This window comes from Nelusetta ayraudi, unplaced genomic scaffold, assembly GCF_046127955.1.
Source record: "Nelusetta ayraudi isolate G7.1 ecotype Tasmania unplaced genomic scaffold, CSIRO-AGI_Nayr_v1 ptg000042l, whole genome shotgun sequence".
NCBI classification, from domain to species: Eukaryota; Metazoa; Chordata; class Actinopteri; order Tetraodontiformes; family Monacanthidae; genus Nelusetta; species Nelusetta ayraudi.
Window position 1 is genome coordinate 8,802,501 of NW_027466092.1, and position 21,645 is coordinate 8,824,145.

At 47.9% G+C, this 21,645-nt stretch overlaps 2 protein-coding genes across 2 annotated transcripts; one reads left to right on the forward strand and one right to left on the reverse strand.

Annotated features, from left to right (window-relative positions):
* Positions 1 to 5,400: 5,400 nt before the first annotated feature.
* dok1b (docking protein 1b) lies at positions 5,401 to 16,596 on the reverse strand. Its single transcript, XM_076034100.1, has 5 exons — positions 16,211 to 16,596; positions 9,504 to 9,827; positions 8,748 to 8,868; positions 8,478 to 8,650; positions 5,401 to 7,611 (listed from the first exon to the last, which is right to left on the reverse strand). Exons 1-5 carry the CDS (start codon positions 16,265 to 16,267, stop codon positions 6,385 to 6,387), a joined length of 1,902 nt encoding a protein of 633 aa, XP_075890215.1. The 5' UTR covers positions 16,268 to 16,596; the 3' UTR covers positions 5,401 to 6,384.
* Positions 16,597 to 16,901: 305 nt separating this feature from the next.
* Positions 16,902 to 21,290, forward strand: nagk (N-acetylglucosamine kinase). Its single transcript, XM_076034101.1, has 10 exons — positions 16,902 to 17,612; positions 17,995 to 18,079; positions 18,175 to 18,273; positions 18,405 to 18,546; positions 19,466 to 19,576; positions 19,661 to 19,773; positions 19,863 to 19,950; positions 20,592 to 20,689; positions 20,773 to 20,851; positions 20,928 to 21,290. Exons 1-10 carry the CDS (start codon positions 17,584 to 17,586, stop codon positions 21,116 to 21,118), a joined length of 1,035 nt encoding a protein of 344 aa, XP_075890216.1. The 5' UTR covers positions 16,902 to 17,583; the 3' UTR covers positions 21,119 to 21,290.
* The last annotated feature ends 355 nt before the right edge of the window (positions 21,291 to 21,645 follow it).

The following is a 21,645-nucleotide window of genomic DNA, read 5'->3' on the forward strand; positions in this document are numbered from 1 at the left end:
GAACTGGACGTCTCTGCAGGAGGCCTCTGATTCAGCACGACGTTCACTGGCCTCCGTTGACTGTGTGCCGTGCCGTTCTTGTCTGTTCCACGCGCTCACAGTTCCCTGTGTTCCAGCAGGAAAAAGAGCACCCGCGGTCTCGTCTCACACTGTTTGCCAGGAGACGCAGCTCAATAATAAAAACTGCCATACTTGGTCATGTTTCCACGTCGTGTGTTTTTTTTTTCGAGCTCGGCTTAAAGGTTAAGTGGCAGCAGTCGTGCCGCTATGACTCCATACGAACACACACCTCCGGCTTCACACTCACTTTTTTTTTCCTGCCACATTACAACTGAACTCAGACAGACGACCTGGTTCCGTCTGAAATGTCACCATGGTAAGCATGTGCCTTTTTTTTCCAACCTGGTGGGAGTATCGCTGGGTATCAGTCACACGCATCTGGAAGGTATTTCAGATGTTGGCCACAAGAGACACAAAGTAACTCTCTGTCATGATGCTTCAGCAAAGTCCCAGCCGCTAGCGTTAATGCAGTTGTTTTCCAAAGGTTCTAATCATTATTTCTGCGTGTATAAAGTCTCTGCTCAAATGTGATTCATTATTAAACCGGAGCCGACACGATGGCTCACCAGGAGACAGCCGGGCTCTGCTTTTCTTTTGTGTGTTTTGATTCATCCTTTCCTGAGAGGGTGGAGAGGTGACCTTTCACTGCAGACGGTGAACACATGCCTGCGTATCTCAGCTAGCACCACGCGATGTCTCTCTGCGACAGTTTCCTTTTGACTTTTTATCCCGGGCACATTGTATCGCTGACTTCCTGTTTCTTGAAACGTTGCATTTGTTGCTCTTTCAGTCAGTTCATTTACTTATTTGTGGCTGAAAAAAGTCGACCCATAATTAAGTTTGTTAATATTCCACAGGTCATCAGTTTCTACGTCTGAGTCAGGATAGTATGACTGTGCCACATCCTGCTTAGTCGTCGCCGTTCCATTTCTGTGCCTGCAATCCGACAAAGGAGAAAATAATTTCAACCCTCTTTATCTTTCTCAAGACCGTCCTCTTCCTGTGATTGTCCTGAGCGCTCAGGTCGGCACAGGGGGACTGTATCATGAGAACTCAGCTGAAACACGTATCATATGAAATACAGGCTTCAGATTTAAAAACAGATATTCTCTTCAGCTCGACAATAACAGATCGCACCCAAAAGAATTGACCTGAGCCCGAAAACGAGAAGTGCATGTCACTTCCCCCAGTTGGTTCTCGTTGCCTGAGGCTCTCATTACCAGCGTCTGTCCAGCCCAGGTGACATACAGTGGAAGGGGAAAGAGGAAGTTTCTCTTTATCACAATGCTGCAAAAACCTGAACTAGAAACAGAAAACAGAAGCAGAGTTGCAAAACTTCTGAAAGGTTTGCACTCCCACAGGCCGCAGGACATCCTGCAGCAGCAGGTTCATCGGAGACCGTCTGCATGCAAATCTGCCAAGTTGCAAGGCAGCTTATTTCTGAAGCTAATCTCATTGTCACATGGGGCAGTTTTGAATGTGAGCCCGTTCTAGTTTCATATAGGCAATGGAGCCACAGCCTGAATGAGAAACTGTCACTTCCTCGAGATAACACCAAAAACCAGAAGAGGCTGAATGAAAGAAGCTCTCTCTCTTTCACACACACACACACACACACACACACACACACACACACATGACGGATCTGGTTGGCCCACGCACAGCTAAAAATAAAAGTCGGTGGTCTGCTGTGAGTCAAAGACTAAAAAGAATGCATCCTCTTTGAGCTGTGTCAGAAGAAAGAGCATCTGAAGGCTGTGATGTGAAAAGAGACAGAGGTCTCATTCTCACGTAGCAGCGTCTTAAAACAGAATGAGCGAACGAAGCGGCTTTCAACCCCTGCCCGTTTCACGCCCAGAAGGTGACAGGTGTCAAAATGGAAGATTCCAAGTGCAGCTGTGGAAAACGGCATGAAAAGTTTATTGTGAGGATTCCGTTTATTTATTTGTTTTGGCATGAAAGAAAAGTGGCATCGTTGCAGTGTTTGCAGGAGTCGAGTCAGCAGCCAATCAACAGATGTGCACACAGTATGGTTGACTGTGACCTTTTGATTGTTTCGGTTGTGTGTGTCTGAGAATAGGCCACGCGCCCCGCAAACACGCACACACACAGCTTACTGATGAAGGATAACATTCTAATAGAATTGATATAACGATAAAGAATAAAAGTCTATGTTGGGAAAGGTCAGAGAAGAGGTGTTCCATACTTCTCTACAAATAAAGAGCATGATCATTTAGTCCAGTAAATGTGAAGGAACACGCATTTTCAACCTGCGTCATACTGGTGACAGAGCAGAAGTGACATATTGACATTAACACGCTGGCTAATAATATGATCCGCTAACTTGCTGGCGTACCCTCTGCTCCACTTGTGTATGTTAATCCAGGAACAATGTCGCACTACACGTTTAGTCACGATGAAATGTCTGCACTGTCTCTGTACTGTCTGTTGGCAATTCACTGTCTTAAAAAAAGAAGCCGTAGGAGACATAAAACCAGGGAGTTAAATCAAGCTGGTGTCACTGCTGGTTGGCGCAAAACAGCCGTGTTCAAGTCAGAGGAACACACTCTTGCTTTTTTTAAGGAGACGATGAGGAGAATCTGGTTTGGGACAGTCCAGAAAAAAAAAAGAGAAAGGTTCTACTTGGAAATGGTGTAAAATGATGCTCAAGGTTGAAGACATCACATCCCCAAGAGTTATCACTGGCAGAACAAACTGGAACTGTTTGTTCTGGATGTGTTTGAATGTCTTGACAATTAATCTTTGTCGCAATCAGCAGCAGCAGGAAGCCGTGTTTGACAAAAGCTTTGCACACCTCCTCCTTGAAAAAGAAAAGACTGTGTTGTCACTCACAGTAAGTGCAAAACAATAGCGCACGATCTGGGGGGAAGAAAACGAGCCATGATATCAGTGTCTTATGACTAAATATTACTGAATAATACTTCAATAATAATTGAAGTTTCTAATTTGTGAAAAAAAAGTTGCATGTTTCTCCTTGCAAAAATAACACACACACACACACACACACACACACACACACACACAATAACAACCCCTACGTGGTTTTTGAGGGTGGCTGAGGGGAGGAGCTCAAGACGATCTGGACATTACGTTGTTGACCGCAGACAGAGACGAGACGCACTGTGACTAATAATAGCGCATGTGCCCGTCTGCAGAAATGTTTAATGTCATAAGTGCAGCAGAGGCTCGTCTGACCGAAGACAGCACCGTGCAGCTCGGGCCGACGTGCACCCATGCAAACACGCACACACTTGCAGGCTGAGCTGTCTCATGACGGTCAGTGCATCTGCATGCTAAAGGCTTCTTTTGCTGTCCTGTTTAGAGAGAAGCTTTATTTATGTCCACTTTTATTTGAACTGCACATGGCGCTTGGCGGTGGAACACATGTGGACGAGCAGTTTGACACCAGTAGGTCCTAAATACAAGAGACTTGACAGAGACAAGTCTGGCAGTTGATTCTTCCCACACACACACTCTCTCTCTCTCTCACACACACACACACACACACACTGTCATACGCGTCTGCAGGGACGCAGCTGATCAGTTGAGATGTTCTGCAGATGTGTGAAAAGTCGGGGGCTGATGAGATGAAAAGCGCGAGGCTGCAAGAGAGACACAAAGTGTGGCAGGTTAAAAAAAAAAAAAACGCCGCTAGCGTCTCGCCTTGCTTTTGTTCTTGCCGCTGTATTTCTTGTTAAAATCTCGACATGCATTCTAATGATGTCGGGAAGTAGTTACCGACATATTGTAACAGAGGCCTGCACTGCGAGCCTCCGGTGAGGCCTTTTGCCCAAACGTTAGCTTAGCAAAATGCACGGTATTTAGCACGGCAGCGTGCAAATCAGCTCCATTAGCCAGGTTTGTACCAGCAAGCAAGGAGTTTAACCTGAGCGTGTCTTCGCTTTCCGTGCACTGCAGCAGAGGAAGAAACTGTTCTTTCATCGCAGAGAATTTGCAGTGTGGAAACAGATTCATCTCAAACTGTTCCATACTTGAAAAAATACTTGAAAAATAATTATTGGAATCGACAAGTCTGAAATGAACGCTCTTAAATCTTTCCACGCAACCACTCCAAGTAAAAACTGAGCGCAAACATGTGAGGGGGAAACTTGTTCGGGTGAATCCAGGGAGTTGACTGATGTGCTCAGTGTGTGTGTGTGTGTGTGTGTGTGAGAGAGAGAGAGTGAGAGAGTGAGTCCTTGTTTTGAGTTCACCAAGGGTTTAATGAGAATGACAGACGTTTGTCGCCTCTTGTTTTTCTTCCTCCAGCTCTTGGCCTCTACACACACACACACACACACACACACACACACACACACACACACACACACACACACACACACACACACACACACACACACACACACACACACACGATGCGATGTGTCCCCTTTAAGAAGACTTGGCCGTCCAGGACCTTCTTCTAGGGCAGGTGGGGAAATGAAGCATGAAGGGAACAGCCAGTACCTGTTCGCCGGCCAAGCAGACAGCCAGACGGACTGACTGGGGTCCATCCAGCAGAGGCAGCGAGCCTCATTTCAGCGTCTTCTCCTGGAAGTCCTCTTCCTCCGACTCTTGGGTCACGCTCGGCTCGGGATGAAACACCCGCGCGTTCCCCTTTTTTCTCTGCGGCTCACGGCGCCGCGCCCCCACTCCCTCCGCACTGCCTCCGCTCGCCTTCGCACTTCTCGTCGCTCCGCCCTCCGCGGCTCAAGCGTGTTTCGACACAAACCAGCCGCCATTAACGATCGCCTGAGCAACCAAACAACAGCAGAGGGACGGAGGAAAGACGAGAAAGAGAGTCTTTGTGACTTCTCCTTTTTTTCTTTTTTTTTTCTTTTTTTCTTAAGGTTAGCCTTAACGGTGCGATTAAGTGGTTGGAAACCGAGTGAAAGAACCAAAACAGAGCATGAGGAGGTTCAGGGGGAGCGCGAGTGAAGACCTCCTGCTGGGGTCCCGCCACAGCTTTTCACACCAGGGTCTGCTGTGCGTCACAGCCTGTGTTCAGATGTATGATTCGTGTCCGCAACAACCTACCCCACCTTTGCACTGAAATGCAGTGACAGGAGGTGAGCTCATTAGTGCTCACCATGTGTGACTCCTGGTCTACAGTGACAGACCGTCGTCACACTGTCGGTGACGCGGCTATGCTAGGGGGGAGCTGGTGACGTATCGCGCAATGATGGAAGGCTACATCTGATGTATATGGATACGTCAGACTTTTCCTCTGCTTATGCAATCCCAGTTGGGTCACCTGACCCGCATTGGTTTAGCTAACCGAGCAACTGGAGAAGAACTTCTCAATTAATCTCAAAGGTGTTTTTGTTTTGTTTGTTTTTCTTTCAGAGCCCATTTTTTATTATAATTCATTTCATTTGCAGACAGCACAGCTGTTTCTCACAGTCATACATCTTCATACATACGCACACACGCACACACGGGACTCAATCAGCTCCACGTTAAGTTCGAGGCCTTAAGGCCCCGGAGCCCCCTGGAGCCTCTGGTCCTGCTGAGGTCCGTCTGATGATGTGCCGCGTCACCGAGGTCCAAGTCCATGAAGCGGCCCGAGCGGCATCGCGTCCCACACCGTGGACCGCACATTCCAAAAGTCTCCTGTCCTCACACGCGTCCATCCACCTTGCAGGACAGCCAACAAAACAAGTCGTCCTTTCCAGACTTGACCCGAGTCGACCGTCCCAGCGTGCGATCCGAGTGGCGGCAGCGGCGCTGCGGGCCACGGTCGGAGCCGCCTGTCCCGCTTTGTTAACAGTCAGGCCCTGAAGGGCGAGGCTCCGGTCTCCAGGCTCCAGTGAAGTGGGTGCCGCCGACCACGCTGCGGGCTGGAGCTGCCAGCTGTGGCTTCCACCGCGCATGGAACACTCTCTGGCTCGGGTTCTGCCAGACCCGGGAGTCGGTCCCGCGGGAAGCCTCGCTCCGGCGCTGGCTTTTGTTGTTGTTTTTTCAAGAAACGCACAATGAACGCCGCGATGTGGAGTTGTTGTCCCCCCCCCCCCCTCAGTGCTGCAAACTCATCAGAATGTCTTGAAAAAAGAAATCACTCCAGTCCGCATGTGGACCGGTCCACATCCGAGGAGGAGGAGGTGGAGGAAGGAAAAAAGAAAGCGTCACAAGTTTGTATCTCCCGTCTTGTGTTTTTGCGACGGCAGGAAAAAAAACAAAAATTCCAGTTTAGTCCTGGGGTCGGGGTCGGAGGGGTCAGATGGAGTCGGGGTCGGAGGGGTCAGATGGGGTGGGGGGAGGAGGGGTCAGATGGGGTGGGGGGGGGGGGGGGGACGCAAGACGTCAAATGTGGCCCAGGTTGTCGTAGATGATGTCGGGCGAGCTGAGGGGGGGCTGCTGCTTGGGGCTGAACCACAGGCCGGCGGTGGGCGCCACCTTCTGTTTGGACACTTTGCTGTACAGTTCACTGCTGCCGCCCCCCTCCACCCCCCCCACCCCCCCGCCCTCGTTGTTGTTGTTGTTGTTGTTGCTGCACCCGCCGCCGCCGCCGCCGCCGCCGCCGCCGCCGCCGCCTTGCTTCCCGGGGGGCTCCTTGCGAGCCAGGGCGCTCCGGGCCGGCTTGGGGGCCGTCAGGGGTTTGGCCCACTTGGGGGGCTGGGGGGCTACGCGGGCGGGGGAGGAGCTGCCCGGGTTGTGGGTCCTGCCCCCCAAGGTGCCCTTGGTGGCGCAGCCCTCCGGCTCGTCGTAGATGTGCTCCGGGGCCGCCCCCTCCTCCGCTGCTGGCGGACCCCCCGGGGGTTGCCAGGTTCTGTTCGCCCAGCGGCCCCCCACCCCCCCGCCACCGCCATTCAGACTGGTTTTCTGCTTGAGGTCCAAGGTGATCAGGTCGTACACGTGGGAGTAGAGGTCCTGCGGCTTCCTGCCGTGCTGCGGCTGGTGGTGCTGGTCTCCCCCCGCAGCCTCGCCCCCTACTGGCCGGAGGCGAGGGTTGGGCATCGGCGGCGGGGCGGTGGCGGCGCTCTGGGCCTTGATGCTGTCCACCGGGTCGGCGTAGAGGCAGTCCGAGACCGCCGGGTGGGGCAGGCGGACCGAGTCCGCCGGCTCCGAGTACACGCCCGCTTGCTCGTCGGCCGAGGGCGGGGCCTTTCCGGCGGCGCCCTGCCCCCTGGAGGACGCCCCTCCCCCCGGCGCCGGCGGGGGCTCCGGCAGGCTCCGGCCCTTCAGCCCCCCCGCCGGGCCCCCCTCCCTCCACCCCAGCACGCCGTCGGCTGAGCCGGGCTTGCTGCCGCCCGAGTCGGCGTCGTCCCAGCTGCCGCAGCTGCCGCTGCTGTCGCCGCTCGCCACCGTGGCGCCGGAGGAGGCGGCGCCGCGGAGGTGCTGCAGCGACGACGGGCAGCCGTCCGGCTCCAGGCCCAGGGGGCAGCTGAGGCGCCGCTCCTCGGCCTGGGCCTTCTGCGACTGGATGGCCTGGTCCACCAGCGTGAAGATGTCGTTGCCCTGCTTGGTCTCGAAGGTGAAGTTGCCTGGACCCGAGTCGCAGCGGCGGCCCGCCTCGAAGGAGAACATCACCTGCCAGCGGAGAGGGGGAGGAGAGTTTGCTTGAGTTGACCAGAAAACTGAAACCAGACGTGCGAACACTGTTTTATATACCGGAATAATTTGCATATGTATTTTATTTCTCGATTTGTTTTTAATTCTTCTCTGTGCATTGTACGTGCTGCTATGACTATGCACATTTTCCCAATGTGGAATAAATAAAGGCATTTCTATTCTTATTCTTTATAACTGGGGCAGGGGGGGGGGGAATTGAGATGTGAGCATCGCGATCAGGCTTCCTTTTTTTTCCAGTTTTATTGATGACACCACATTATTTCTTGGACAGCGTCAGCATGAATTCATGTTAGCTTTTGTCTTAACTTTTAGCAGTTGAAGTTTTGTTTTCATCATTGGAATCAGTCGATATCGCTTTCAAATGTCACCTTATACAAACTGAATTCTGTTCAGTTATTAACACACACATATTAATGCACTGTGTCCATTTTTGAATTTTTCCAAGAATCATTTAAACCAGGAATCGATTTTGAATTGAATTGTGACCCCAAGAATCGGAATGGAATGGAATCGTGAGACAAGCAAAGATTCACATCCGTGTTTACAACTACAGACCCTCATACAAGAGGCCTGCTGACGTCACCCCCTGTTGACGTTCATCCTCAATGAGTCTGCAGTGGCTACAGAGACTCGTGCTGCCTTTAACACCGACAAAACCACAGCTCAGTTTCCCCTGCGATGACAAAAATAATATCCCCCTCCTTGACTAGAAGCCTGCTGCCTCTCCTGTTCACTTCCTGCAGTTCACTTCAGTTCATCGCCATTCATCTTGCTCGCTTAAAATAAGAAAGCACTCATTTATGAACCGGTTCTGTGGCACCCACCCGGTCGCGGCCGTATCTCCTCAGCAGCTTGTACGGCCACACGAAGACTCTCTTCTTGGTCTTTGTGTCCTTTAGGATCAACGCGTCCTTCTCGGCCTTGAGCCAGTAGCTGCCCGTCAGCCCACAGCGCTCCGACGCCTCGCCTCGCTGCACCGACACCCAGAACTCGTTCACTAGCGGGGACAAGTCAGACACGCAGACGGTCAGGTCGGTGTTTTCGTTGCGTTCGACGTTTCAAAAAGACGGCGCCGTTCCTCTCGCGCTCCTCACCCTCCTCCCTGGAAAAGTAGATGAGGTTCTCGGACATCTGCAGGTTCTGTGGGCCTCCGTTGGGGAGCGCGGCGCTGCCGCCGCTTTTACCGCTGCTGCTGCTGCCGCCGCCGCTTCCTCCCTGCGGACACAAAGACGAGGAGGGTCACGCAGCTGACGGAGGAGAAGCAGTTTCGGATTTTTTTTTTTTTTTGACAATGGGACGAATATTGAGTGTTTCCGAGAAGAAGGGGTAAAGTTTGGACACAAAGAGAAACGGGGAAGAGGGTTGATAGGTGAAGGGCTGGGAAAAACGAAAGAGAAAGGGAGAAAAAAGGACAAGAGGAGTGGAAACAGAGGGCAAAATGTATTGACAGGACTTCCTGTAAGTTTCCTCTGAGCAAATCTGTGTGTGTGTGTGTGTGTGTGTGTGTGTGTGAGAGAGAGAGGGAGAGAGAGAGAACAATAGAAGCTGCATCCTGCGCAGACACTCCCGGGGAGAGTGGGAAACTTTGGAAAACTCCTCTATGCACAAATGGTCCGACGCAAAGCTCCATTTGAAGCCGACGGCTGATTTCTTTTCTTTCTCTCCACCTTCAGCCTGAACGTGCAATTAGAGAACGGCCGAGCGGAACGACACACAGTGACAGGAAGGAGGAAGCCCGAACACAGGCGTCCACCCACACCTCAGTCACCGTCGCCCTCCTTCCAAGGCTCGGGTTACCGCCTACCGTAACACTGGTGCGCAAAACCCCGCGGTTCAAAGTGCCAAGGTACCTGGAACGCGATGTCGCACATGGTCTCCATCCAGTCCATGGCGGCGCCGTGCTCGGCGGCGAACACGTGCGTCTTGTCGTTGGTCTCCACGCAGAAGGCCGCCATGTTGTCCTTGGGGCAGGTCTCCGTCACCGCCGGCAGGATGGAGATGCACTCCGACAGCCGGATGATCTTCTTGTCCAGCCTCCTGGTCTTCTCATTGGCCCCGCCCCCGCCGCCCCCGCCCGAGCCCGACCCCCCCGCCGTGGGCGAGTCGAAGAACTCGAGGCGGGCGATGCCATTCTGGCTGGCGGGGTACAGGACGAACCAGTTCTTCTTCCATTTCTGAAACAGAAAATGTTTGAAGGTTGAATGAAGACAGGTGGCGGGAAAAGGATCCAAAGTTCAGCTTTGTTTGCTACCGGTCATTGAACTCCTCACAAATATTCAAAAACCCTGCTATGAACTTTTTTGTTTTGTTTTGTTTTGTTTTGTTTTTTTAAAGAAAGTGTGCGCAAATCTGCCCTTTATGATGTCACAAAAGGCATTAGTATTCGAGTTGGTTCCCATCTGTGGGACCTCCTCCTTCTTTCCAAAGTACTTGTACCCATTGTAAACATGTAATAAGGGAAGAAATCTGCAGTATAAGCAGGAAACTAAAGAACGCAGCTTTTTAGGACGCTGTAAACACGGGGCTGACTATGCCTTTTTCTGGAGACCTGTGTCTATCGTTTTCTGGGAGGATTGATTAATATTGGAAGGCCGTTGCAATGTCATTTTTGGATGCAAAATAAAAATGAGTGCAACACAAGTATACAAATATAATTCTGTCTTGAAGCTTTACGGCCATGAGTTACAAATTAAAGGCCGAGCTGTGCAGTACCCAATCCAATTTACATCGGCGTGAGGCGGAAAGTTTCGAGGTTCATTACGGCCAAACAGGATGAGACCAAAATAAAACTTGGTATCAATCATTTAGAAACTCAACCACCAACTGCTCAACCACCGTAAAATATAGCTTTGAATACTCAGAAGATATTACGTTTCCGCTGAGTGCAACAGGCACAAGGTCAGATTGGCCGCTGACTGCTTGGCTCCATCACTCACAACTGTTGCAGCAATGACAGTTGAAACCTTTCTAGAAAAGAGGGAAACCCCCCCGCCCCCTCAAAATTACTTGGAGAATAAAATTTACTGTTTGAACCGTAAGTCAGTAAATTAATAAATGGAAGTTAATTACAAACCTACGAGCTTAACACCTAACCACAGAGCACTGATACGGAGAACGACTGCTATATATATATATATATATATATATATATATATATATATATATATATATATATATATGTATATACATGTATATATATATATATATATATATATATACATATATATATATATATATATATAAATATATATACACACACACACACACACACACACACACACACACAATACATACTTTGTCACTTATGACAAATACCATTAAGAAATAAAACAATTACACTTTCACAGTGCTGCAGGTCACATTTGTTTCCCAAACTGTTTAATGATGAACCTTCAGTGAGTCAGTGACATTTGAGACCTTCCTCTCCAACCTTCCAATAAAGGATTATCTTGCTTACAATTTTGGTGCAGAACTGACCTTCACCCATGCGTTTCGAGCGAATAGCAGCACTTTATTTTCGACTCGTGTGCCTGGAAACCCAGCCAGAAACACGTCAACGGCAGTGGGGGCGGGGGGGGGAAGAGCCACGTAAAAAGTTCTGTCTGTGTAATAAAAGAAAAAAGCCACGGTTGCCCAACTCCCTCGTGGATGCATATGCTTCTTGAGTCATCGGATTAAAAATACAACCTGCTCCAAAGTGTGTTACGGCTGCGTCGTCTCTCCTCACTCTGAAGTCCTGCTCTCTACCAGGGAGGAAGTGACAGCTAACAATGATCTCTTCCTCCAGGGGGACAGAGAGGGACGTGTCCAAACACCGCGAACAATCCCTGACATTGAGAGACGCAGGCAGCACGCAGGCCTCCAGCTGTTTCACGGCAAAAACATCCACAATGGTGGAAGGTTGCACGTGTCTACTTCAAAAGCTAAACTCACCACATCGGGTAAAACTGCACCGTCAACATCGAACATAAGTTGTAACTCGCTAACGTACCTGTCCTCACAACTAACATTGGCAAATCCTGTCAGATTGTCACTGGATCGACAGGGCTGGGTGTCAACAGCAGTGTCACCCTTAATGAAGTGGTTTACCAATCCAATACTTCACAGTGTCAGGACACGCATTTTTTTTTTTTTTTCCTTACAATAAAGTCGCGACCCAAATTTATTCCACAGCACTCAAATTCATTCCACCAAAATAAAAGTGCTGGCCCACTTTCTGTCGTGTCTAGTGAATAAATGACTGAAACCGTGTCCTGCAAAATAAATGCCCAACATGTTTTCCATAGATATACATATTTAAATCCGTTTGAAAAGAAAGAAACTGCCCATGAAGGAGCAACCTAATCGAAACAGCTCAATGGCCCGTTATTGGGTCGCGACCCACCAGTTGAGAATCGCTGCTTTACACTGTTATTGGTCATTCTGACGACTCCTCTTCATGCAACATTGTTCTTGAGCGCACACCTGTGACAACGGACTGTGATCACATCAACTTTCAGTCGATTCTCCAAACTTCTCGCTTCTCTCTGCTATTATTAGAATAATGACCTTTACGACCTTTAATAATGACCCTGCCGATACTGCGATCTTCAATAGAGACCTGAAACCCATTCAACACAGGGGCTCGCTATCATCATCGAATATCCATCCAACTAAAAAAAAAAAGAAAAAAGAAAAAAAAAAAGGCAGCAATTATTTGAAAAAGTGAAAAAGCAGTCATTATGAATTCCATGGTGTGAATGTGCATGCGCACTCTTCAACCCTTCACACCTACCAGAAAGGACAGGACGTGTCAAGGACCATTAGCACAGGATCCTCCTCTGCTTCCTTTGCAGCGTGCAGGTGCGTCTCAGCCTGCATGTGTGCACGACTGCATGTCAGTGATATTTTTATTTTTAAAGTTCCTCTGCCACATTTTAGGACACCTGTGGTTTTGCACCTCGTGAAAGCACAGACTGTTCGCGTCTGATCGGCCACGTGCGTAAGTAGTGCGCAACTCCGTTGAAGGCAGCGGACCGTTATCGCCGTCGTTGCACGGTGTGGAAATTATGCAAAAAAAAGATCATGACACCGCCAGACAGAAACTTCCTCACTGTCCTGTCCAGTTGTGACGACACAGCACAACTCCGCGCACGCGGTTTTGTTGCGTTCACCGGAATGTTCGTCTCTGGTTTTAAGTCATTAGGACTGAAAGTGGAAAGTGCTCCGTCTGGATCAAGCAACGGAAATATATGAAATACATTAATATCTGTTTTCTGAGATGAAAATATAAACGAATGATAATGTTCTTTGTATGTATTGTTTTTGTATTTTGTTTTTTTAGAAGTATTTTGTGGAAATGTTGATGACTGAATGAGTGTTTCTGCACGCTCTTTTGGTTTAGAGCAGGGGTGGCCAAACTTCATTTGCAGCGGGCCACTGATTGGAAATTGCACTATCGCTGTCGGGCTACACTAACGTGTCGGCAAAGTTATGTGCTGGCAAAGCGTCGTTGTTGGGGGCGGGGGATTTATGACTGCCTTCACGCGGGCCGGACAGAGACACGCAGCGGGCCGGATGTGGCCCGCGGGCCGTAGTTTGGCCATGCCTGGTTTAGAGGAAGAAAATATTGCAACCTCATGAGCAAAAAGAAGCAAAGGGCCGATTGATATCAGTTGGCATGATCAGTTCCCCATTAACAACACGACAACGCCGCATCTCACCGTAACACTGGGCCTGCCTTCCATGGAAGAATGCATTCCGGCTCAACAGAAGAAGCGCTTAATGAGGACAAACTCTGTGGACGGCTCACGCCCTGACGAGCAGACGTTAACACAGGTGGGATGGACAGAGCAAATAAAACCATTCTAGTTTATTGACTCTTAAAGATGCCTTCATCCGTCATCGTCTAGAATGGAATCAGCCTGAGGGAGTCTGAATAACACTTTACCCAGACACGCCCTTGTCTGCTCAAGTGGCAGCGAGCTCCTGGTTGCCCTTTATCTCTCGACATGCCCACATTAAGAGCCCTTTGTTTCACGGCTGTCAGTCAAATCCACTTGTGAGCATGTTTCACCTCACTAACTCATGCCTTGCAAACACCAGAAACCGCTGTACACGAAAAAAAAAAAAAAAAAAAAAGAACCGACAGCTTTGATGAGCCGCCGAGCCCACACGTGGTGACCACATTTTCCATGAGAGTTTTTGTAGGATCTTTAAAGATGACAAACATTTGGTATGTTACACTTGTACTATCCTGGCACATGCCATGCTTTTGGATGTTATGCATGCCTGTGCGATGCAGTGTGTTTTTAACCCTCAGTGGACACACACACACACACACACACACACACACACACACACACACACACACACACACACACACACACACACACACACACACACACACACACACCGGTCTTCTGTGACCCTGAAGTGTATTTTCAAGGTTTTAGAAAATACTTGAAATCCTCAGCGGCCATGCTGACAGCACGACGGTACAGAAGCAATGTGTAGCAATATGAGAATGAAACAGTGTGCTAAACTGTACTGTGGCGTAATACAAAATAATACAGAATATGCCAAATTGATACAGATGAAGTAAAGCGCAGACAGATGAGTTTGTGAATCTTTTTTGGATTCGTGACATTTTTAACACGATCAACAATAGCCGAGGCCCAAAAGCGTCGCTGTTAAAGAAGATGCAACATGTTGCTGTTTAGCACTGCACTGCTCCGCTTCACACGTTCAAGTTATTTTTACCAATTTGATGACTTGAAAACAACTTTTCAAAATAAACATTTTTATTTGAAGTGCAGCATACATTTACTTGGGAAACTATGAACATGTTCATGTTCATAGTTTCATAGGAAGTATTGCACTTTTATACATATATTTATTTAAGATACTGTAATTTATGATATCAAATTAACTTTTAATAGACTGTGTTGAAAGTTGATGACTGGTGATCTTCTTTCGTCGGACTTCTTTGTTCTCCATCTGTCATCCATAAAATTGTGGTCAAATGAAGCTGAACAAACAAAACCAAAAACGCGTTTGATTTGCTTACGCTGAATAAACAACTTCGGTCACGACCTTGACAGTGCTGGTTCAATATGTTCAAACTGCTCAACCAAATCCATTTCCCTAAACTGCAGTCTCGCAAAAACTGACGACTGCTTTAAACAACACGCGGTCTCAACTCAACAGCTATCGCTTCGCACATCCTTAAAACAGCAGCGAGAAACAGAGAGCGAAGTCAGTCGCAGCCGCTGCACACTTTAGTCACATTTTCCGAACATACACACAGGAACCAGCCCTTAGCGGGGTGTGCATGTGAGCACTGACAGCTCCACCAATTACATAATACGCCCAGCAAACTTGACAGTAATTTCAACATTTTAAAACCAACCCAACAGTCACCTTCCTGTATCACTCTTCTTCTACCATACCGACTTGTTCAGTTTCTTTCTGATTGGTTGCTTCACTGTATGAGTAGAAATTCTGAGATTTGTTTGTCTGTTCTCTGAACTGTTAAGGCACTCAATCTGTGTTGTTGTTGTGGGGGGTTTTTTGGAGGGGGGATGGACTCTGTTATGGAGTGGTGTTTTCAAGGCAGGAAACTGGGCCAGAAAGTTTTGATGATGTGTGTCATATGACCAGAGAAAGAGAGAGCGAGAGAGAGAGAGTAAGATAGAGAGAGAGAGCGAAGCAGCAGAGAGAGAGAGATGGATAAACAAAGACCCTCTTACAAATCTTAAAGAGTAAATGAATGAGTTGTTATCCAGTGGGAGTCCAAAGACAATGTTGCGTGTCAGTGAGTGAAAAACAACACACACTCACACAAACAAGGCTGGCTTTAGGGATCAGGGCTAGCACTGACGTTTAGCATGTCTCGTATTGCTATTCATTTAATTAAATGTTGAATACATCACATTGTAGGGTTTACAGCAATTTCTCTCATCACTGGATTGTTTTTCTTTTGTCAGCTCTCCATGTGCATATTTGCACTCTTACAGACGTCTGAAGTGCATTCTATTTCCCACCACCACATCAACACAAGACCAGATCACCCAAACTGTGCAGCGACTTCCTCTTCCACCCTGCTGCACCGACACAAGTTTGCCTTTGTGGAGAATGGACACAATGACTGAGCACCAGCAGGCTCAACCTACTTGTCACAATATAAATTGTCCCCCTTTTTTGTTTTAGAGCAAAGTAAAATCATGTCAAAAATGGGACACTTCCTCTTCCTCCAATTGCTCTATCTTCCGACAATCAAACGTTATCTCGTTCATATTGTGTTGTAAAAATTTACTGACTCATCTTTTTCTTTTTTTTCCCCCCTCTGACCTAATGAAGCTGCACTCAGGCCTGTACACAACAATATCATTTTACTACTCCTTCTTCATAAGGACAGTAACTGGCATTGGAATCAGGCACATAAATGTTGCAATATTACATCCATTCACAGGCTTTTATAGCAAAGAACACTTTAGTTTGTTCCCCTTTTGACGGCCTCTTTTACAAAATCCTGCTTTATTACGCCCCCTTTTTACTTTCATCTCCATGGTCTTACCTTGCCAAACTTTTGGTGCTGCACATAAAGTTGTCCCTCTTTGACGTGGGTGTCCATGCCCCCACAGGAAAGCGGTCCAGGGCCACCCTACCCCTCTAGGAAGACCAACTGCCACTTGAACTTGACGCAGGAGAATCACTTTTGAGTGAGGGGGGTATATTTATATTTTCTCTTTCCTCCAGTATCCCTTCACACAACTTCCCTCTTCTCTCACTTCCGCTCCAGTAGCAGTCGCAGCGCATCAATTATAGGGCTCGTTCTCGGTGTCATGGTGGAAGTGAAGTCGAGGTCCAAATAATAGTCTCTCAGGGTCCTGACAATTTCATCGACGTACGAAATGTAGCCTCTCTCTCCCCCTCTCTCTCTCTCTCTCTCTCTCTCTCTCTCTCTCTCTCTCTCTCCCTCTCTCTCTCTCTCTCTCTCCTCCTCCTCTTGTTCCTCTTGTGTAGATGCTGAAAGCTGAAGTTGACGGTTTCCGTTGTTTCCCGGTTGAATATTTCAGAATAAAAGTCGCTTGCTTTCGAGAACGGCAGCAAATTATGTCTTCTCCACAGGATGACGTTTTCCTTGACGCGCGCGACGGGGTAAAGCAGGCTTTTATTTTGTGGTCGAACCGAGCTGAACCGGATGTAGGGCAGTAACATAGGAAAACATGACGCGGGATGAACGTGTGAGAGCTCAGGGGCCGCTCGCCCGGTCGCTTTCTCTCCGTCGTCTCCCTCCTCTTCCTGCTGCTGCTCGCGCTTGTGTAACTTCTCTCTCGGCTTCTCCTCCCGAACACCAACTACTTTCTAACGCAATGACTGGCCGCTCACATGCGTTGTGAACGCAACATTTCGCCAAGCTGTACTAGGTTCGGCGTTCGCGTGACTTTGATTTGTGATGGCGTAACTGTAGGAAAAGTTGTTTGAACCTGGTTTGAATGGCTAAAGATCTTGTTTCAAAAAGAAACAGTCGGCCTACTTTATGAGTAAGAGAGCGCTGGCAAGAGGAAAGTGCCCCACTACCCCCCACCACCACCTCCTCCCGCCAAATAATGCGTTACAGATGCCTCATGCTGGCAATCATTCATCCGGGCTCTCAACCCCGGAACAAAACTGTGCCAAATTTGTCTGGCTTCTTACAGTTTGTTTGTATACATCCCTATGGTTCGTGATATCATATTAATTGACGTGTGTATAGAACCTTCCCACCAGAACTCCCCTGGATTGTTGTTGAAATTGTTTGCTTTTGCCTGAGAGATTCTGAACGCTAATGGTTCCCCCCTGACACCTACCGACCACCTGTGAGTACTACAGGCCGGGGTCCAGTTTGCAATTCTCGCGATATTTACGCATTAGCGAGGTTGAACGAACCAAAACAGGAAGGGAGTGATGGCAGCCGTGTTCGGGGGAGTTGAGGGGTAAGTGTGAGTTTTTAAAATGACTTAATGTCACTGTTATAAATTAACTTATAGTTAAAGTGTGCTGGGACGCGGGTGGCTGCATTCATATGGTCGTTTTTATATGTATTTATTTATTTATTTTTATTTTACCTTACTAGCTAAGTCTAACAATGCATGAGCTGACGGGGCACGAGAACTACACTGTCACATGATTTCCTGATTTTGAATGGATCGTGTCCATTTGTACGTAAATTCCACAGCATATATAAATATAAAATTATGTGCACGCACACATGAACGTGCAGAGGTGCTTCTGTCCCTTCTGTTCAAGTGTATATGTGAAAACATATATATTTTGTTTGTGTGTGTTTGTTGTCCCCCAACTCACCTCCTCCTCTAGTGGAGGTACACATTCCAAGGTAGTGCTGGTGTCAGCAGATGGAAAGATCCTGGCAGAGACGGAGGGACCGTCCACCAATCACTGGGTGGGGCTTCTCTTTCACAATAAAATAAGTACACAAGTTATTAAATAAATAAAGGATATTCTTACAGTTTTTTTTTTTGTGTTGATGTGCACCAGCTGGTCGGGGTGGACAGATGTATTGAAGTCATTAACGACATGGTTCAGAGAGCAAAAATCCAGGCAGGAATCGATCCAGACTTGCCACTTCCATCACTGGTTAGTGTAAAGTGTCAATCGGCATATGCTGTATCAGCTGTATTTTTGTTCAATATTAAATGAAAGTATTTGACTGTTTTGAAGAAACGAGTGCAACTGAGAAGATACCCCCTTTGTCGTTGAGTGTGTAGGGAATGTCGCTGAGCGGAGGGGAGCAGAAGGAGGCCACAGACAAAGTGATGGCTCAGATGAAGGAGCAGTTCCCCACCCTGAGCCAACACTATTGCATCACCACTGATGCTATCGGAGCCATAGCCACAGCCAGTGACTGCGGTAATGATCCTTCCATTTCTTTTTACTGGCCTCCAATACAGCCTTGATACAAACCGAAGGGTTCTGCATGCTGAAATTCACCTCCCCAGGTCCCTCACTTCAAATGATGACTAAAACAATTTAACGTAACTCATTTTTGGAACTAATCGTTTCATTTTGAAAGACTTCCTGGTTTTCACATGCAGCAGTCGCCCCAGGAGAGGTCGATGCAGAATCAATTGTTGAACACAAAGCGGGGCAAACGTTTTGACTGGTGGGCCACAATAAGTTCTAAGATTTGACTCAATGGCCGGACCAGGAGCAGATGGATGTGTGTTTTGGGGACTCACCTCATAGTAGAAAAAATATATATCATGGGTTATGTAGAAAATAATATGTGTTTTAATGTCAGTTGAAAACGAACAAAGTGTTGCAAGAAAATGAAAGCCCGATGGTATTTAGATCTTAAAACACTGAAACAATTTATCAATTACAGCTGTTTTAGGACTTACTTACTATTAATATAACTTCTTCAAGTTTGGTGGGCTGACTTAAAAGCTTAACGGGCCGCATATGGCCCCTGGACCGTAGTTTGCCCATGCCTGAGCTCGAAGCTTTGACAGCAGCAGAACAGCCGAGGCAGCATGAAACAGAGATCAGTGTCTAACGGACCTTCTTGAATAGATCAGAGGGTAAAATGGTCATGTTTGGCTTCTGACTGATAAGCAACGGCTGATCCATTCTGTTGACTTGTCAGCTGACTGCCACTTATTGACTGCCTTTGTCCTGGATGAGCTGAGGTGTTGAACATTTTTGTGACGCAACTATCCCCAACGCTCTGTGGCGTGGTATCTAAAGGTGTCGTCATATATGCTGTGTCTGAATGTTCCAGCATAGTGGCACCAACAACATCCCGCATGCACACTTGTCTTGACTACAGGAGGCATAGTCTTAATATCAGGGACTGGTTCCAACTGCAAGCTGGTCAACTCTGATGGCTCCCAGATGGGCTGCGGTGGCTGGGGTCACATGATGGGCGACGAGGGATCAGGTAACCGCGGCGTGCCGCACATTGAGTGCTCTCACTGGGTTCTCGATCGGCCCCGCGGGTCGCTCACACGTCGCTCTCTTTCAGCCTACTGGGTTTCACATCTGGCTGTGAAGACGGTGTTTGACGCCAAGGACAACTTTGTCCCTCCCCCTCACGACGTCGCCTTTGTCAAACAAGCCATGGAGGAATACTTCCAGGTCGCGCCAACAGGGGGGAAAAAATACAGAGACGTATCACTGAAGAATTCCTTTGCGCTGAACGGCTCTTCAAACTTGATTGGTCTCAGGTGTCAAGTCTGATGGAGATGCTGCCACAGCTCTACAGGAACTTCCAGAAGTCCCATTTTGCCGGTTTCTGCAAGAAGCTCGCTGAAGGTCGGTGGGAGCAAACGTTACATTTGGCTCATTAAAGGTCCAGTCTGAAAAATTTGGCTTGGTTTATGGGGTTTTTTTTTATATTGGGAAAAGCTTGGTTAGTGCTGCCGCCTCAAAGCAAGAGTGTTTGTGGTTGTGGGTTCCATTCCAGGCCTGGGACCTTTCTGTGTGGAGTTTGCATGTTCTCTCCAGGTTCTCCTGCTTCCTCCCACAGTCCAAAAACATGCATGTGAGGTGAATTGTAAACTCTAAATTGTTTGCCTCTATGTGGCCCTGCAATAAACTGGCGACTTGTCCAGGGTGTCACCCTGCATTCACCCTGTGACAGGCTGGGCTATAATCCAGCAGACCCTCATGACCCTGAGTTCAGGAAGAAGCGGATATTGAAAATGGATGGATGGATGGGTGGGTGGTAAAAGTTTAACATACTGCCAATAAAAACATTAATACATGTGTTTACTCACATTGCAATAAAAATAATTTGTGTTTTCCTACTCTTAGAATGGTTTTCATATATATAAGAATATACATGGAGCAATAAGGGTCCTGCTCCCAGTTAGCTGCCATCTTGCACCGTTATTTTTTTAGGTAAGCCTGTTATTAAGGGTAGCCGGGCTGAAATGCCCACTTTCTTGTTCCAGGTGCCGAAGCAGGGGACGCTCTCTGCAAGCACATCTTCACTCAAACAGGACGAATCCTTGCAAAACATGTAGAAGCGGTCCTACCTTCCGCTGAAGAGGTGAGCGCTCGCTCTCACCGAGCATTTACTCGTGCGTCAAAACCTTCACAACACCTTCTGTATCTGTGTTTCCGCGATGGCAGTCTCTGTTGAGGAGTGAGCGAGGCCTCCCCGTCTTGTGTGAGGGCTCAGTGTGGAAAAGCTGGGAGCTCCTGAAGGCAGGTCAGTGTCCCTCAAAGTAAAGCGATGCCTAGAAGGTGAGACGGTCCAGCCAGTTGACCCGGCCTTTTCCCGCCAGGGTTCACCGAGGTCTTGGAGGAGCTGGCGTCTTCTCCTCGCTTCCGCGGCCGTTTCCTCGGCTACAGCCTCATGTTTTTGCAGCAGTCTTCAGCACTTGGGGGCGCTTGTATCGGAGCAAAAGGTATTGGAGCTGCCATAAAGATGAATTTCAAAGACAATGTCAAAGTCTTCTACCAGCACACTTTTTGATGGCAGTCGACAGGGGCCATAAATCTTAAGAGAATCAGTTCAAGGAAAATGCTTTTATAAAAGGAAAACTGTTACGATCATGATAGAGTAATTAATGACACATTTTCATGTTGAAATGTAACTCATCCTTGTGTAATTTTATGCTTGTAATAAATTTTGATTTCAGTAAAAATGTCCAGGGTTGTGAATATCTGATTGCCAGTTCTTAGCCGTTCAAAATAGCTGTCACAACTCACCGTGAACTCTAAATAGAAGCTTTGGATTTCAAGGAGCTGAACATCTAAAATTGTGCCTTTCTGACACACATGCAAGGCTTATCCAACTGACCTCCTTCAACCGTTGTCAATTTGCTGCTTCAGCAAACTTCAGCAAGTTAAGATTTAATCATCTGTTTAATTTGCCTTAACCGCTGCACTGACACCAGGAAGTGAACACTTTCAAGCAGATATCAGCTGTTTAAAGACCCCAGAAACTGTATCATGTTTCCTGATTTGATCAAAAATGCTCTTTTATTGGATGGAATAAAA

Excerpts from the sequence above, each read along its gene's own strand:
- dok1b (XM_076034100.1), bottom strand. The coding sequence starts at position 16,267 with ATGGACACCCACGTCAAAGAGGGACAACTTTATGTGCAGCACCAAAAG. Across the intron at positions 9,828-16,210 it reads AGCACCAAAAGTTTGGCAAG|AAATGGAAGAAGAACTGGTT; the intron begins GTAAGACCATGG and ends TTTCTGTTTCAG. Across the intron at positions 8,869-9,503 it reads TGTGCGACATCGCGTTCCAG|GGAGGAAGCGGCGGCGGCAG; the intron begins GTACCTTGGCAC and ends TTGTGTCCGCAG.
- nagk (XM_076034101.1), top strand. The coding sequence starts at position 17,584 with ATGGCAGCCGTGTTCGGGGGAGTTGAGGG. Across the intron at positions 17,613-17,994 it reads GTGTTCGGGGGAGTTGAGGG|TGGAGGTACACATTCCAAGG; the intron begins GTAAGTGTGAGT and ends CTCCTCCTCTAG. Across the intron at positions 19,951-20,591 it reads CTGCAAGAAGCTCGCTGAAG|GTGCCGAAGCAGGGGACGCT; the intron begins GTCGGTGGGAGC and ends TTCTTGTTCCAG.